We start from the raw sequence: 16,367 nt of genomic DNA on the forward strand, positions 1-16,367 counted from the left end.
CCATGGTGCCGGGATTGGGGTCGCTGGAGTCGTGTTGCCGGCAGACCTGTAGGGTGCGGCCACTGCTTCGCTCAATTCCCCAACGCCGTTGTCAACAGACTGGTCTGAGCTGGTGGGGTGGTGCTGGTCCCTCTGTTCAAGCACATGATCTGGGGAAGAAGGAATAGGGGGAGGTTGGGTTAAAGGCACTGCTGCGCCTGATCCTGCTTGGGCTAGGTTCCTTACCGAGACTGTGTCCTCCCGCTCATCAGGTACTCAACGTAAGCATAATGCGGGTTTGCATGGAGCAGAGTCACTCGGTCAACCAAGAGGTCATTCTTTGAGTACCAGATGTGGTGTCATAGGAGGACCGGTCCAGGAACCATGAGCCACGCCAGTATGGTTGTTCCCAATTCAGATTTCCTCAGGAAAGAGAACATCCTTTCATGGGGGGTGGCATTGATCACGGTGGGAGGGAGCGGATGGAGTGAGCACATCCTGCCAGTGAGAGGTGGGGAGACCTTTGGACTGAAGGGCAAGCATAACCACTTTCCAGATGGTGGCATTTTCTCTTTCGACTTGCCCATTACCGCGTGGGTTATAGCTGGTGGTCCTGCTTGAAGCAATACCATCCTCCAGAAGGTACTGCCGCAGCTCTGTGCTCATAAATGAGGTCCCCCTGTCACTGTGGATGTAACTGGGGTACCCGAAGATGGCGAAGATGCTGTGCAGGGTCTCTATGACTGAGGAGGCTATCATGTCTGAGCAGGGCACAGCAAATGCGAAGCAGGAGTACTCGTTGATGGCCGTAAGGATGTAGGTGTTACGGTTGGTTGGCGATAGGGGCCCCTTGAAGTCTATGCTAAGATGCTCAAAGGGGCGGGTGGCTTTGATGATGTGGGCGTTCTCCGGGCGGCAGAAGTGGGGCTTGCACTCAGCGCACACCGGGCAGGCTCGGGTCATGGAGCGAATCTCCTCGACCGTGTAGGGCAGGTTGCGAGCTTTGACAAAGTGCTCAAACCTAGTGACCCCTGGATGACAGAGCTCCTCGTGGAGTCTCTGCAGCCTGTCCAGTTGTATGTTGGCACAAGTCCCCCTGGAGAGCGCATCTGGTGGGTCATTGAGTTTACCAGGCCGATACAGTATGTCATAATTAAAAGTGGAGAGCTCGATTCTCCACCTGGCGATTTTGTCATTCTTGATCTAACCTCGCTGGGTATTGCTAAACATGAAGGAGACCGCGCGTTGGTCAGTCAGCAACGTAAAACGCCTGCCAGTGAGATAGTGTCTCCAACGACGTACTGCTTCGACTATGGCCTTGGCCTCCTTCTCGACAGAGGCGTGTCGGCTCTCAGGACCCTGGAGGGTTCTGGAGAGGAAGACTACTGGCTGGCCAGCCTGGTTCAAAGTGGCTTCCAGTGCAAAGTCGGACGCATCGCTTTTGACTTGGAACGGAATGGACTCGTCAATGGCGTGCAGCGTTGCAGCAGCAATGTCCGATTCGATGTGGTCGAAGGCCGCTCTGGCTTCGGTTGACAGGGGAAGGCGATGGTCTTGATGAGTGGCTGTGCCTTGTCGGCATAGTGTGGAACCCATTGGGCATAGTAAGAGAAAAAGCCTAGTCAGCATCTGAGTAACTTCTGGGTGTGGGGGGGGTGGGGGTGGGCAAGTCTATGAGGGGACGCATGCGATCAGGGTATGGTATGACCACCCTGTTCTCCATCACACAGCCCAGAATTGCGAGCCGAGTGGTCCGGAAGACACACTTGTCGAAATTGTAGGTCAAGTTCAGTCGAATTGCAGTTTGAAAAAATTTCTCAAGGTTGGCATCGTGATCCTCTGTGTCATGGCCGCAGATGGTGACATTGTCCAGATACGGGAAAGTAGCAGTCAGCTCGTTCTGGTCCACCATCCGGTCCATTTCCCGCTGGAAGACCACGACGCCATTTGTGACCCCAAAGGGTACCCTGAGGAATTGATACAGCCGCCCATTCTCTTCGAAGGACATGAAAGATCGGTCTTCTCGGCGGATTGGGAGCTGATGATAGGCCAAACGTAAGTCAACGGTGGAAAAAACATGGTATTGGATGATCTGATTCACCACATCCATGATCCGTGGAAGGGGGTACGCATCCAGAAGCGTGAAGCGGTTGATTGTCTGGTTGTAGTCAACCACCATCTGCAGCTTCTCCACGTTTTTAACAACCACCACCTGGGGCCTCCATGGACTCGAGCTAGGTTCGATAATGCCCTCGTCCAGCAGTCTGCATATCTTGCTTGTGATAAATTTCCAGTGTTCATAACTATATTGCCGGCTTTTGGTGGCCACAGGCTACCAGCCAGGGGTGAGGTTTGCGAAAAGCGCTGGCGGAGCAACTTGGAGGGTGGAGAGACTACAGATGAGGCCCTGGGGTGCAGGGGTGGGTGGCTTGGGCTGCCGCTGGCAGGAGGCTTCCGGGGTGGAGTGGTTACAGACAGAAAGTGGAGCATGAGGCTCCCCAAAATGCAGGGAAATGGTTTAAAACTGGCACTGAAAATCCAGTCCCAGCAGTGCAGGGGAGCACAATTGGGGAAGGACTAATAGTTTGAAGTCTGTGAATGTGATGCCCTAGACTTTCAGGGTCACCACGCAGTACCCCTTTACCCCAGTCGAGTGTGATCTGGTCGCCAATGAAATTCTCTATGCAGTGGGGAGAATAGCCAGACCGCAACGGTGGGCCAGGTCTGGGCGGATAAAACTGTCAGTTGACCCCGAGTCAAATAAGCAATTGGTATAGTGTCCATGCACTTTAATCAGTTCCATTGCTTTTGTGAGGGGTTGGGGGAAGTCCTGGTTGAGGGTTACTGATGCAGAGACTTGTAATGGGGACAGTGGAGTCCTGAGTGATGATGTCACGCAACGTGTGCATGATGATGTCACGCAAATAGTTGGGCCTGAAGAGACAGAGTCGAGGAGTTGATGTTGTTGCCTGCAGCCTGCTGGGGTGTCGGCCAGCCAACAGTAAGTGTTGGGGGTCGCTGCTTGCTATCGGCGGCGGGTCCCTGGTCGGCAGCGGCGATGGGTCCCTGGTTGTCGGCAGCAGCGGTGGGTCCCTGGTCGGCAGTGGCGGGTCCCTGGTCAGTGGCGGCGGCGGCCGTTGAGGTTGGGTCTGGGGCCTGGTCAGATGTTGCTTTGTGAGGTAGGGTGAATGTCATTGCGGTGAGGTGGGTTGTACTTTCCAAGCTCGGCGTCTGCCACGTGATGTCAGGCGCTGCCGTGCAGTGGTGTCCTTGCTCTCATTGGACGAGAGCTTTGAGGAAGAAGTGTTTGAAATGGAGAGTGGCGATTGGGCTTCACACAAGGCACTGTGTTTGACGGTGGCTATTTTGGAGTGACAGATTACAGCAAAGTGGCCATTTTTAAGGCACTTCTGGCACCTGGGTTTTCTCGCCGGGCACTGGGACCTGCTGTGCTTGTTCCTCCCGCAGAAATAACACTTTGGGGTTGTATCGGGCAGTGTAGTGGCAGTGGTAGGGTAGAGGGAGGGCATCCCACTCACATCAGAGCGTGGGGTCCAGCCCCGAGAGTACATGTCCATACTTAAGACCACAGCCTCCATCGTCTCTACGATCTGGATCACGTCCTCTAGGTTTTCTTGCTCACCTCATTTGATCGAACCCCAGCCACATAGGCATCCCGAATGAGATCGTCTGTGCTCTCCGCAACAGTTCTGTCTGTGCAGGCAGAACTGTCTGTCCCTGTCCATTGCCCTTAGTGTCTGAATATAAGCTCTACAGGACTCACCGGGCTGTTGCCTCCTTGTAGCAAGTTTGTACCTAGCATAGACACTGTTCATCGGTCGCTCATAGAGCCCTTTTAGCACCTTCATGGCTGCGGCGTAAGTGGTCATGTCCTGGACACTCTGGTAGACTCTCGGGGACACCATAGTCATCAATATTAGTAGTCGATGGCTGTCCTCTATCATGGCAGGGTCAGAGAACTGTAAGTATGTTTCGAAGCATCTCACCCAGTGCTTAAAGTAATTTGGGGCTGTAGCTGACTGTGGGTCGATGTTGAGGCATTTCAGCCATAGCATACGCTCCATCCCTTCAAAACATTTTAGTTAATAAAATTGTAGAGCGCGTCGAAAGAACCAAAGACTTGTTGATCCAAACCAAGGCTTTTATTAACTACAAGACTGGAGCATATCACAAGTAGGTTGACCAGTCCAGAATGACCTGGTCTGGCTAGGAGCAATCCTTTAAGACCTGCCAGTTGGTGTGGCTACACTCTCAGCCAATCACAGTCATCCTACACTACAATCTGTACATATATACATTGGTGATAGAATCTGTACTATCACACAGTAAAAACAGAATGCTGGAGAGACTCAGCAGGTTAAATAGTGTACTTTATATAGCAAAGATTGAAAAAAACATAACCAATGTTTCAGGCTTAAGCAAAATGTAGGCAAGCACACCCGAATATACCTTCCAGATTGTCAGAGGAGGAAATATCTACTCAAAGTTACATGTGGAGATTGAAAACTATTCTGGTGTAATTCAGTGAAATCTAATGTTATAAATCACATTTTAATATTCCAATAATAAGATGCTACACAATCTCTATATATGGTCTTAATCTCTATAAACTGTCCAAATTAAACTAAGGCACTACTTGCATATAATAGATATATAATCCTTTCCTTTCATGTTTATGTGTCTGCCTAAAAGCATTTTAAATGTTACCATTGCATTTGCTTCCACCACTACTAGCAGCCTGTTCCAAACACCCACTACTTTTATGTAAAAAAGATTGCTCCACACATCTCCCTTCAACTTAAATGAATGTGCTCAGGTTCAGTGTATGGCACATATACAATGGGGAAAATATTCTGACTGTCTATTCCATCAATGCCTCTCTTAATTTTTCAAACTCCCCCTCAGCCCCTGGCACTCCAGAGAAAACAACCTTTCCCTATAGCTTATATCCTCTAAATAGGCCACAGCTTGGTAAATGTTTTCTGTACCCTCTCCAAAGCATTAGCATCCTTCCTTTACTTGGGTGACCAGAACTGCACACAGTATTGCCAGTGAGTCCCCACCAATTTTATATAGCTGCCACATGACTCTCTTACTTCCATACTCAATGCTCTACCCAGTGAAGGCAGTATGCCATATGGCGTTAAACTGGAAAGTCTGTAGATGCTGGAGTCTGGGCAGTTTCCAACCAGATGGTATTAACATCGACCTCCAGTTTCCATAAAAACTCTCTCCAAAGTCACTCTTTTCCCATCCCTCTCACTCCTTTCCTCCTGCTCCCCACCCCTTTCCCTTTCCTTTCTATTAAGAGAACACCTCCCTCTGTTATTTATTTTCGGCTTTTTCTCTTCTATTCACTTATATCCAATGAGTTAACCAGTACTACTCCCCCTGACCCCCCTCCTCTCTCCATATTTTTAATAAGATGCCTATCTGCTTTTTAACTCAGTTCTTGAAGGGCTCAGGCCTGATAATATTGGTTACCCTTTACTTTAATATGCCATGTGACCTACAGAGTTTTCCCACCACTTTTGTGTACTGCAACCATTCCATATGGCCACTTTACCATCCTATCTATGACACCACTTTCAATGCACAATGTTCTCTGCACATCAGTTCTTTTCTTTGTACTGCTATTGAATGTGTGTATTTGAAGTATTGCATGTGATGTGAAGGTGTGGGAATAAGGGAGGAAGTAGTGTGTCTTGTTTCCATTAATCTTCAGAGAATTGCCATTCTCTCATTGACATGGAACCTTTTCTCCAACCAGTCACTTCTTTGGGAAAAAGAGAAAATGATCTGGGGAGAGTATTAGATCCAAAAACGTTTACAGTTGGATTTCATTCCTGATAGTTTTTTGTGCTGGTGATATTTGGATCAAAATGTAAATTATTTTTAACAACAATTTTTCATTCCTAGAAATGATTATGACAGTGATGTGGACTCTCCAGCGACTGATGAGGAGGAGAGGCCCCTGACTCAGAGCGAGCTTCGCCAAAGAATAATGAAAGGAGTAAGATGTGTGCTAATTCAGTGCAACCAATTCTGTGCCTTCTCCCCTTCCTTTGAACTGATTAGTGCTGAGTTTTACTGTTAATTTTATTGCCTTCTTCCTTCAATGTTAAAGTTTACTCGACCTATTTTCCAAACTTATCATTCCTACGGGTGTTGACTCTTTGTCAGATCTAAGTGAAGACAACATATAATTTTCTGGAGGGTTATCCATATGACTTTTTATGTCATCCAGCTAGAAAATTACATCCCTCAGATTCACCCGAAGAAGTTGTCCGATCATCATTTTAAGGTCTATACTGGTATGAACTAGATTTCGTTATTTTCACTTTGGTCCATTGAACATATCGTTTCCTTCATAGGCAGTCCTTGGGATAAAGGATGACTTGCTTCCACTCATGGGTCTGAGATGGTTGATGAGGCTAAGAAAGGAACAATAGATACCTCCACAGATGAAACCGAAGATGCTTGATGATGTAGATGATAGAGAAGTTCATGAGCTGATTCATCACTTTCGCCGGTTAGACCAGGCTTCTGGTACTCCTGATGCATAGACTAAAGTTTTTCACTATCAACCCGAATGCTGCTTCTCCACTTTGAGCAATCATGGGCAGGAGATACCGCGGAGTCAGTCAGGATTTCTTCATGAGTCAAATCTTTTCTTTTGACCACTTGATAATCTCTTCCTGAGATTACCAAACTTAAAATATAAAGTAGAGAAACACAAAAACTGCAGATACTGGAATCCTGAGCTAACAATGAAAGGGGTACTGATGGTAATGATCAGCCATGATCTAAAATGGCGGTGCTGGCCCGACGGGCCAAATGGCCTACTCCAGCTCCTATTGTCTATTGTCTATTGTCATAAAAGCTGGAGAAACTCAGCATCCCATTAATGCTGCTCATTTTCTCTATTTCTGATTGTTTGCTCAAAATATAAAACACCTTTTTGGAAATCTCGTGTTGAGAATAGAAATGACATGCCCAACTGAAAGTAACTTAGGGATGATGGATCTTTCATAGGTAAAAAAATATAAAGGTTCCATTATTGTCATGTAATACTACATTTAGAATGTAATATACAAAATTCTTTAACTTGTGTCTACTGTAAGGCAGAGAGACACCACTTTGTCCAGCACCCCTCACAGAAACCTACAGTATCTGGTGTTCCTAGGTGATGAGCCTGCTTTGCTTCTGAGATCAGACAATCTCAGGCATATTCAAGCTATTAAGTGCAGAGGGTGCCCCTGCACTGTTTTAAATGTGCTTTTTTCTGAACTGTGCAGTTTGCCTTTCTATATCTTTTTTTCTCTATCCTGCCTGTGCTTTTGTTTTATTATTATAAACCTGCTGTACCTAGGTGTGTGTTAACTTGCCTGAATAGCATGCAAAACAAAGCTTTTCACTGTGTCTCATAAACAGTTTAATTAATGATTCTGGAAGAGGATGCCACTGTTGGCATGCTCATGAGTCCAGTGAACTTGAAGGCTGGGGATATATTTGCATGGTATTTACAATCAACTGAATCGTGAAATTAACTAAAACATACGTCACTAGTGCCTTGATTGTTTACACCTTTGAAAAGCTCTAAAATGGTACCTGAACAATTCCCAGTAGAAGCTTCATGAAATCTCCCACATGCCATGTCTTTTCCCCTTGGCTATCAAGAAAGAGAAGCAATAGAAAATGCCACAAGGTGGGGGAAAAAAATGAAAGATGACAAAACAATCTCCTCCTGTGTTGCTAACAGGATGAACAATGAAATCCGGAATCTGCTGAGAGCCAGATCACAGGCATTTAAGTCCAGAGATCCAGAAGGAGCAGGTATGACTTTTGGAAAGCCATCTCCCAGGCAAAGTGGAATTTCCAGACGAAAATAGGAAAAAACGAAAGATATCCGAAAAGTGTGGCAGGGCTAGGTGACAAAACCTGCTACAAAACCAAATCCATTACAGTAGGAGACAGCAAAGCTTCACTCCCAGATGAATTCTATTCCTTCTATGTCTGATTCGACCATAAGAACAAGGAAGAACCACCATTACATAAAAACCATCATTAAATAAAAAAATACACACCCCCATGTCCCCTGATGATCCTCTCCTATCCGTATTCAAAGATGACATGTGGGAGAGTGAATTCAAGGAAAGCATCTAGACTGAATGCCAGAATGAGTATTAAAAACCTTTGCAAACCAACTTGCCAAAGTATTCAATATCTCACTCCAGCAGGGCATGGTGCCCACCTGTTTCAAACATACCAGTTCCCAAAAAATGTGTGAAATAACTATCAACATCAACAATGATGAATGGTTTGGCGGGCTGGTGCTGAAGCATACCAGCTCCTGTCTGTGCAGCAACATGGATCCATTTGGACAGCAAAGATGCATACATTATGATGCTTTTTTTTAGATATGCAGGCCATTTCAACCCACGAGCCCATGCTGCCCAATTACATCCGATTAACCTACAATCCTGGTACGTTTTTGAATGGCGGGAGGAAACCAGAACCCCAGGAAAAACCTATGCAGACATGGGAAGAACGTTCCAACTCCTTACCAGACAGCGTGGGGTTCAAACCCCAGTCCCGATTGTTGGTGCTGTAACAGCATTGCTCTAACTGCTAAGCCATCCGTGGTGACTACAGTTCAGAATTCAACACCAACATTCCCTCAAAATTGGTCAGCAAACTCCAAGACTGGGACTCAAGACCCCACTGGATTTCCTCACCTCGAGACCACAATCAATAAGAATTCGTAATAACATTTTCTCCACAATCTCCATTAGTATTAGTACCACAGGACTGTGTTCTTAGCCCCATCACCTCCTCCCCCCCCCCCACCCTGCTCTACTTGCTATTCACCTATGACTGTGTGGCTTGGTACAAATTCTCTGATGATACCACTGTAATGGGTTGTTCAAAAAGGGGCGTTGAGTCAACGTATAGAAGGGAGATTGAAAACTTGGCTGAATCGTGCACCAACAACCACCTTGCAGTCAATGACATCAAAACCAAGGAACTGGTTATTGACTTCAATAAAGGGAAAACCAGAGGTGTATGATCCAGTGATCATTGGGGGAATCAGAGGTGGAAAGGGTGAACAAATTTATGTTCTTGGGAGTCACTATCTCGGAGGATCTTTCCTGGACCCAATGCACTAATGGCATCATTAAGTAAGCATGTCAGTGCTTCAACTTCCTCAGGAGTTTATGGAAGTTTGGTAGGATATCGGAAACCCTGGCAAATTTCTACAGATGTATGGTGGTAAATGTGCTGACTGGTTGCATCATGGTCTGGCATGGAGACACCAATACCCCTGAGCATAAAGCCCTGCAAAAGGCAGTGGACATAGCCCATGACGTCACAGGCAAAACCCTCCACACCATCGAGAACATCTACTGGGAACACTGCCGTTGGAGAGCAGCAGAAATCATCAAGGATCCACATCACCCAGCACATGCTCTGTTCTTGCTGATGCCATCAGGAAATAGTTTAGGCACCCAAGACTCGCACCACAGTGGAACAACTGCTATCCCGCCTCCATCAGATTCTTGAACAACAAACTCAAATCAGGGACTAATTTAAGAACTCTTTTACCCTATATTGATTTTTTTTCTCTCTGTATTGTGCAGTCAGTTTGTTTGCATTTATTTCTTTGTTTACATGTGTATGTTGAGTAGTTTTTTTTTGCACTACAAATAAGTGGTAATTCTGCCTTGCCTGCAGAAAAAAAGAATCTCAGGGTTGTATGCCATGTATGTATTTTGACAATAAAATGAAAATCTGGAATCTTAACTGACCTGATCAAATCCTATGTCATGAGTGGTCCCACAACACAAGCTGTGGGATGATCAAAAGAGGTAGAGATTGAACCATGAGCCTGAAGTCCGTGGTATCAAAACTTCAAACAATAATGAAACAAAGAGCAATGAACTTTCATGTATACTGTGTAGTGAAAAGTGAAGTTGGCACATGCTGTGTGCAAGTCATCAATGTCTGAATGAGACCCTTAAAAAAATGATTGATAAGTTAAGAGCATTGTGTTTCTTGTGACTTTCAAATTTGTATCTAAAATCTCATTTATGTCACCTGGTGGGGTTGGGGAGAAATACAGGGCACAAGTTGTCTGGTCATGATGGACACTTCAGAAGCACCAGAAATATCTTGGTAAATTGTACATGGAAGTACCTAAGCCAGCTTCAAAATGGGTATGATTTCACCCTGTGCAATCTTATCTGTCATTTCCATTCATAATTTGAGGATGAAAAATGGGCACTAATGGATCAAACTCTAGGCTTTCAGCTATTCAGTAAAAATCATTGCACCTTACCCATCTCTTCAGCAACCTCAATATCCTCATACGATTTTCCTTATCTCAATCTTCTTTCATTTTGATTGTTGATCAGTCTGCAAAATTTCAATTCTTTCACATGCTGTTGTAGCTTTTTACCTCCTCCAGTGACCTTGACCATGATGGACAATAACTTAATTAACACTCGCAAGGAGAAAAATGCACAAAAATAATATATTAAAAGCACAAACTTGCATACCACAAATTCCCCGGAACTATGAATCAAACTATCAGCATACAGGTCTATAACTGAATTGAAGCTATCTGTTTGTTAAAGGTGGTGGTCAGAATTCAGTGGTAGTATTCTCATCTAAGGTAGAAAGTTAGTTTTGCTCTTCCAACCTGCTACAAAACGACTGGTCTGACACACAGACCTAAACAGGTAAACATTTCCTGTGAGTAAATAATGAGAAAATGGGCAACTGAGATTAAACCATTATTTGGGTCATATTTAACACTATCTCACCTCTGTACTATTCAGTTCCGCAGCAATTTCATTTGTAACTTTGTTAGTTCCGTAAACTACTCCACCTTTCTGTTAATACCAATGTCCAACTAATATCAAGTTCCATTCATCCGCCACCCACCATCCACTGAAAGCTCCAATTAAGAGAAACATTATTTAAAAATTCTCATCTTATTTTCTCATCACTTTAACCCCTTACTGTTCTCTTCTCTGTAATCTTTTTTCAGTCCTATCCTGCCAGTATATGTACAGTAAAATCCCTGTTCTCCAGAATTCAAGCAACTGGCAGCCTCAAGCAGCCAACAAAATAATTGCAGAAAATAAATAAGTAAAAAATTACTAGTTTAAAATTGGCATCCCTAATGGTTAGTTCACCAATCAGACAACATACAATCTCAAGCAAATTCACTTATCTGGCATCTACCAGTCCTCATAGGCAGTGGATACTGGGGGTTTTACTGTACATTCTTCCTATGCTCATTGATTAGGCCCTAAACTCTAGAATACATTCCCCTGAATTTCCTCATCACTCCTTTTTTAACTTTAAATGCTTTGTAAACCCAACCTATTTGAACAAGCTTTTGGTCCTGTCTTATTTGGCTCAGTTTCAAATGCTGTTTTATGATGGGAAGCTGGAGAGACTCTGGAGGATCCATGAATAATGTTGTGAGAAGCATCTTGGTCATTCCTCTTCATCAAAGGCACTTTATATATACTATTGTAGTTGTTGTAGGTTCAAATCATGGTCTAGATTTCTGAGCTTCTGTCTAGATTGATACTCCAGCAAAACTGTGTGTAAAACCGACTGCCTTCTCAATAGATGGGGGAAAAAAACATAATTCTAAAGAACAAGCGATTTCTCCTCAATGTCCAGGTCAATATTATTCTCTCAGTCAAGGTACCTTTATTCTATAACTAGAGAGCAATATAAAATATCAGCTCTGCCTTAAACGGGTGACACCTTAGTTGTTAAACAGTGATCCCCCAGTCATCCTTCGAGAAGAAACATCCTTATCACATCTATTCTGTCAAGACTCCTCAGGTTCCTGTGGACTTCAATCAGGTTCCGCTCTTATTCTTCTAAACTTCAGTGGATTCAAGCCGAGCATGTTCAATGTTTACTCTTGAAACAATTGACACATTTCAGGTACAGTCTAATAAACCATGAAGTGCTTCCAAAGCATTTGTATCCTTCCATAAGAAGATTAATATCATGCAGTTGATCAGATGTGGTCTCCCCGATGACTATATTACAGGGGCAAATCTCCTGACTTTTTTTTAATACAATTTCCTTTCAATAAATAGGAACATATTGTTAACATCCCTGATTTCTTGCTATACATTTTGAGCATCATGTAGCAGATCACTTTGCATTTCAAGAGTTTTGCGTTTAGATGATTTTTTTTCCCATAATCATATGTTTGCCTATCCAGGTTTAATGGTCACCCAATTTCTTCAGAATAATTTCAGTCATTTAATTTCTCATTATTTTTAGGTGATAAAGAAGGAAGCAAAGGCGTTGAAGAAAAGCGTTCAATTTGACTGCTCCCTTCAAAGGTCCTGAAACCTATGAAGGACTAGTCGTCAACTGAGAAGTTCACAAGATGATTGTGCTTGGGTGATTTACCATATTGCTTATATAGGTCACCTTATCTATACGATTTATTTGTCTTCTATTTTTAATACATTGTCACTATGTTGAACGTGCATTGCATTTCTTTTAAGTAGAATTGTAATTCCAAAATTAGTATTCAGCGAATCATTGCCCCCTACAGTATTCAGCACAGACAAACGTGGATTCACCTGGAGTCATGATGGTCCTGAGTTTGGTTTTCCATGCAGATTGTAAAAGCTCAATCAGAAACTCAAGATATCAATTAACTTTAATGATCACAAGAACAATCAACACCAGAGATAATTAATGTAACAATGTCAATTCAATTCTTATGTTTTTATTTTGCAAGATTAAAACAACAATGTGTATTTAAGTAATTCACACAAGAATTGTGAGTGGTGTATTGTTCATTGAATTCAAAAAGAATGTGCTTCAGTCCGGGAACATCTATAATTGTGTATTGGCGTTCCTCGTCATTTGTTCTCCATTCACACAAAACGCAGTCTCAAGCAACTGGAAACTCACTTATCTGACATCTACCAGATATCAGGGGTTTTACTATAGAAATTCATCTGTGTTTGGGAGGGGATCTGGAGCTATTCGGAAGTGATAAAAGGAGGGTGGTATTTGCAGTTTGAACTTTACTTTGGCCAACAGTACCATGATGTCTTTTAGCAAGATTGCTGTCATAAATAGAAAGCTAAGATGATTACAGAAATTGAGTGATTTTTTAAATTATTCACTTTTTCTAATCTAATCTGATAATGGTGGTGGCGAGCTATCTTGTCTGTCAAATGAAGGTACTCCCACAATGCTAAAGTAGCGGCAGTTCCAGGAAGTAGATGATGAAGAAACACCAATATATTTCTCAGCAGGATGGTGCACAATTTGTCGAGAATGTCCAGGTGGTGAAATCCAGACGGTCTGGAGCTCTTCTTCCTGGTAGTAAGGTCATGGATGGTACACAGAGCACCCAGCATGGGCCAATCATGAAGGGAACATATACCCAGCATGGTAGTTGGCATACCAATTAAGAAAGTTGCTGTCTTAGAAGGTATTAAACATCCTGAATATTGTTGGAGTTATACTCATCCAAGCAAGTGGAAAATATTTTGTCAAACTTTGTAGATGATGGAAAGGCTTTGGTACAGGAGGCTAGTCTCTTGGTACAGGGAACCTCACCTCTGATCTGCTCTTGTCACCACAGTATTCTCGTGGCAGGTCCAATAGAGTTTCTGGCCTTTGGTGTCTCCCAGGATGCTATGTTGGCCATGCTGACTGCCAACAGAAGATCATAAGGATTTCAATTATTGAACATTTGTGGCACAAGTGTAACTTGTAATTTATCAGCTGATGGTGAATATTGTTGTCTTGCTATGTTCAGGCATAAATTGTTTCACTTCCTGAGGAATTGCGAACAGAATTAAACAATCATCAACAAAAATCCCCAATTCCCTGAGAAACTTCTGCCAGGTGTCCTGGGGACTGTGATGACTGATCTTAATATTGCAACATTCTTTTATGCAAGGTTCGTTTCAGGCATGGGGAATCCCTGGATTCCCAATTACTTCAGTTTAACCATACCTTCTAATGCTATAATCAGTCAAATGCTGCTTTGATATCTAAGGCTATCACTTTGCCACATCTCTGGGGCTCAGCTGTAACTAGTGGTTCTAGTGAGCCATACTCTGGGTATCAGTCAGCAGATTATTAGCGAGTTGCGCACAGCTTGAAGGAATTGTCGATGAAATCTTCTATCACACTGCTGATGATGTAGACTGACTGCATTCAGACATTTTCCCACTCAGATTCCATGGAAGCTCTTTCTAGCTGAGTTTTACTACCAATCCTATTGAGAGTCACAGCATTCCTGGGTGAATTGGGAAATAAAAGTTCACTTCTTGATTTAGCAAATTTTCAAGTCACAATGGACAACTCTAATTTATATTTAATAATTAATCTAACTGCTATTGCATAAATTCGTACTTTGTGCAAAGAAAAAGTTAAATTACTTGTAGTTACATTTGGTCAGTAGTAGATTTTCTTGTTTTTAGCTGTTGTTCAGTGATCTGCTTCAGGGCAGAATCCAGGTACTGTTCAAACTGACAAAAGTCAAGCAACCCTGATCCTTTCCGTCTTTTCAGATGGGTGTAACTTGGCAATGGCAAATAAGATTGAACTGGGTCCTGATTCAGTTACTCCTTTTACCAACAGCTAATTTACTCCTGGCCTCATTTGTGCTCACCATTTATTGAATTGACCCGTCTTTTTCAGCTGATTTCTGAATTTAAGTCAGGTGACAGAGTTCAGAGTCTGCTCGATAATGCTACTAATAAGAACGAACACCATGGACTATTGTCCACAAACTATCTTTTGTATTAGCTTCAATATATACTGTATGAGCATTTTAATAACTGATTCATTTCTACTGTGTAATCAATTAAAAAAGGTTGTAAAATTAAGTATCTGGGAAATGAACTTCAAGAATAGAACTCATAAGAGATGACTGGAAATCTACACCTGGAATGTAAAGCTCTGTAGTGGAAGTTCGAATTCCTGAAAAGCCTTCACAACTTTCTTCCACTTGTTGAGGCAATCACAGTTGTTGATTATTCTATCTGATCACAGTAGACGATGCGATTTTCTCTTCGTGCACACTCTGCATCAAACACTAGCAGGTGGCTAGCCAGAGTTTCTTCAGGTCCTGTCTTGATCATTGATGGATTATTCTCCTGTGGGACAAAGGCAAAAATGAAAGTAATGCATTGGAAGATTCCAGGGGAGCATGTTGCCCTCAGCAAACTGTCACAAGGCAGTGTGCAAAATGCAAGAAGCTTTTCTACTGTTGATTCATAAACATCCAGATTCAGAGTTTCCTACTTTATCAACTCAGACAAAGAATGTGCAAAGGCTTCGTGACATCTTGGACTGAGCTGGAAGTATACAGGAATATCAGACTCCTGATCAACAGACTCATTCAGAGTCTCATTTGAAGACTCATACTTTGCTCATTATCTATTATTGAATAGTTATACCTGTGAACTTGCAGAGTCAGTTATTTACAGTTCACAGTTGCTGGTAATTAGAAATTCTGCCTGTGTACAGTACAAGAATTGCCTGCAACCAGTGAATTTGGAGGAATGAGAAGTGAGATTGGACTGGGAATCAAATAACTTTTCTGAACTTAAACACACATTACATACATGTGCGCTTAGAATTAGAAGGGGGTTAAATTAGGTTAGTTAAGTCAATAGTGATAAGTTAAAGTTTGATTCTGTTTTCATGTTTAATGATAATTAAAAGCAACTTTTGTTTAAGTAACCATTTGTCCTGGTGAATATCTATTGTTACTGGGTTTTGGGGTCCTCTGGGCTCGTAACAATACACAATTTAGCACTGTAGTAATCCACTCTCTGTGGTACCCTGTCAAAGCTAATGAAACTAATTAAAGCTAATGAACATCATTCAAGAGGGTGAACCCTCTCAAGGTGTCAGTCCCTGATGGCGTACCTGGCAGGGTACTGAAAATCTGCGCCAACAAACTAGCCAGAGTGTTCATGGACATTTTCAAACTCTCACTGCTGCAATCAGAGGTTCCCACCAGCTTCTAAAGGGCATCGATCATCCTGGTTCCCAAGAAAAGCAGTGTGAGCTTTTGCCAGTAGCACTAACTTCTACTGTGATGAAGGGCTTTGAGAGGCTGGTCATGGCCAGAATTAACACATACCTAAGCAAAGATCTGGACCCATTGCAATTCGCATATCGACACAATTGCTCTACAGCAGATGCAGTATCACTGGCTCTCCACTCAGCTCGGATCACCTCTAAAACAATTCACACATACAGCTGTTCTTCATCGACTAACACTAAGTCTTCAGTACCATTATTACCTCAGTGCTGGTCAAGAAGCTACAAACTCGGGGTCT

The 16,367-nt window shown here is 43.1% G+C and overlaps 2 protein-coding genes across 5 annotated transcripts in view; one reads left to right on the forward strand and one right to left on the reverse strand.

Annotated features, from left to right (window-relative positions):
* odad1 (outer dynein arm docking complex subunit 1) overlaps positions 1 to 15,694 on the forward strand; it is a 47,198-nt gene extending 31,504 nt beyond the window's left edge. The window contains exons 14-15 of the mRNA XM_069918643.1: positions 5,920 to 6,013; positions 12,322 to 15,694. Of these exons, the coding sequence (XP_069774744.1) occupies positions 5,920 to 6,013; positions 12,322 to 12,390 (163 nt within the window). The 3' untranslated portion in view covers positions 12,391 to 15,694. The remainder of the gene's footprint in view (positions 1 to 5,919; positions 6,014 to 12,321) is intronic.
* The window catches only part of LOC138754411 (putative oxidoreductase YteT), a 225,795-nt gene continuing 222,190 nt past the window's right edge, over positions 12,763 to 16,367 (reverse strand). For all 4 annotated transcript variants that reach the window (XM_069918645.1, XM_069918647.1, XM_069918644.1 and 1 more), the window contains one exon: positions 12,763 to 15,173. In XM_069918645.1, coding sequence (XP_069774746.1) covers positions 15,051 to 15,173 — 123 coding nt within the window. In that variant the 3' untranslated portion in view covers positions 12,763 to 15,050. The remainder of the gene's footprint in view (positions 15,174 to 16,367) is intronic.

This window comes from Narcine bancroftii, chromosome 2 (assembly GCF_036971445.1).
Source record: "Narcine bancroftii isolate sNarBan1 chromosome 2, sNarBan1.hap1, whole genome shotgun sequence".
Classification (NCBI taxonomy): domain Eukaryota; kingdom Metazoa; phylum Chordata; class Chondrichthyes; order Torpediniformes; family Narcinidae; genus Narcine; species Narcine bancroftii.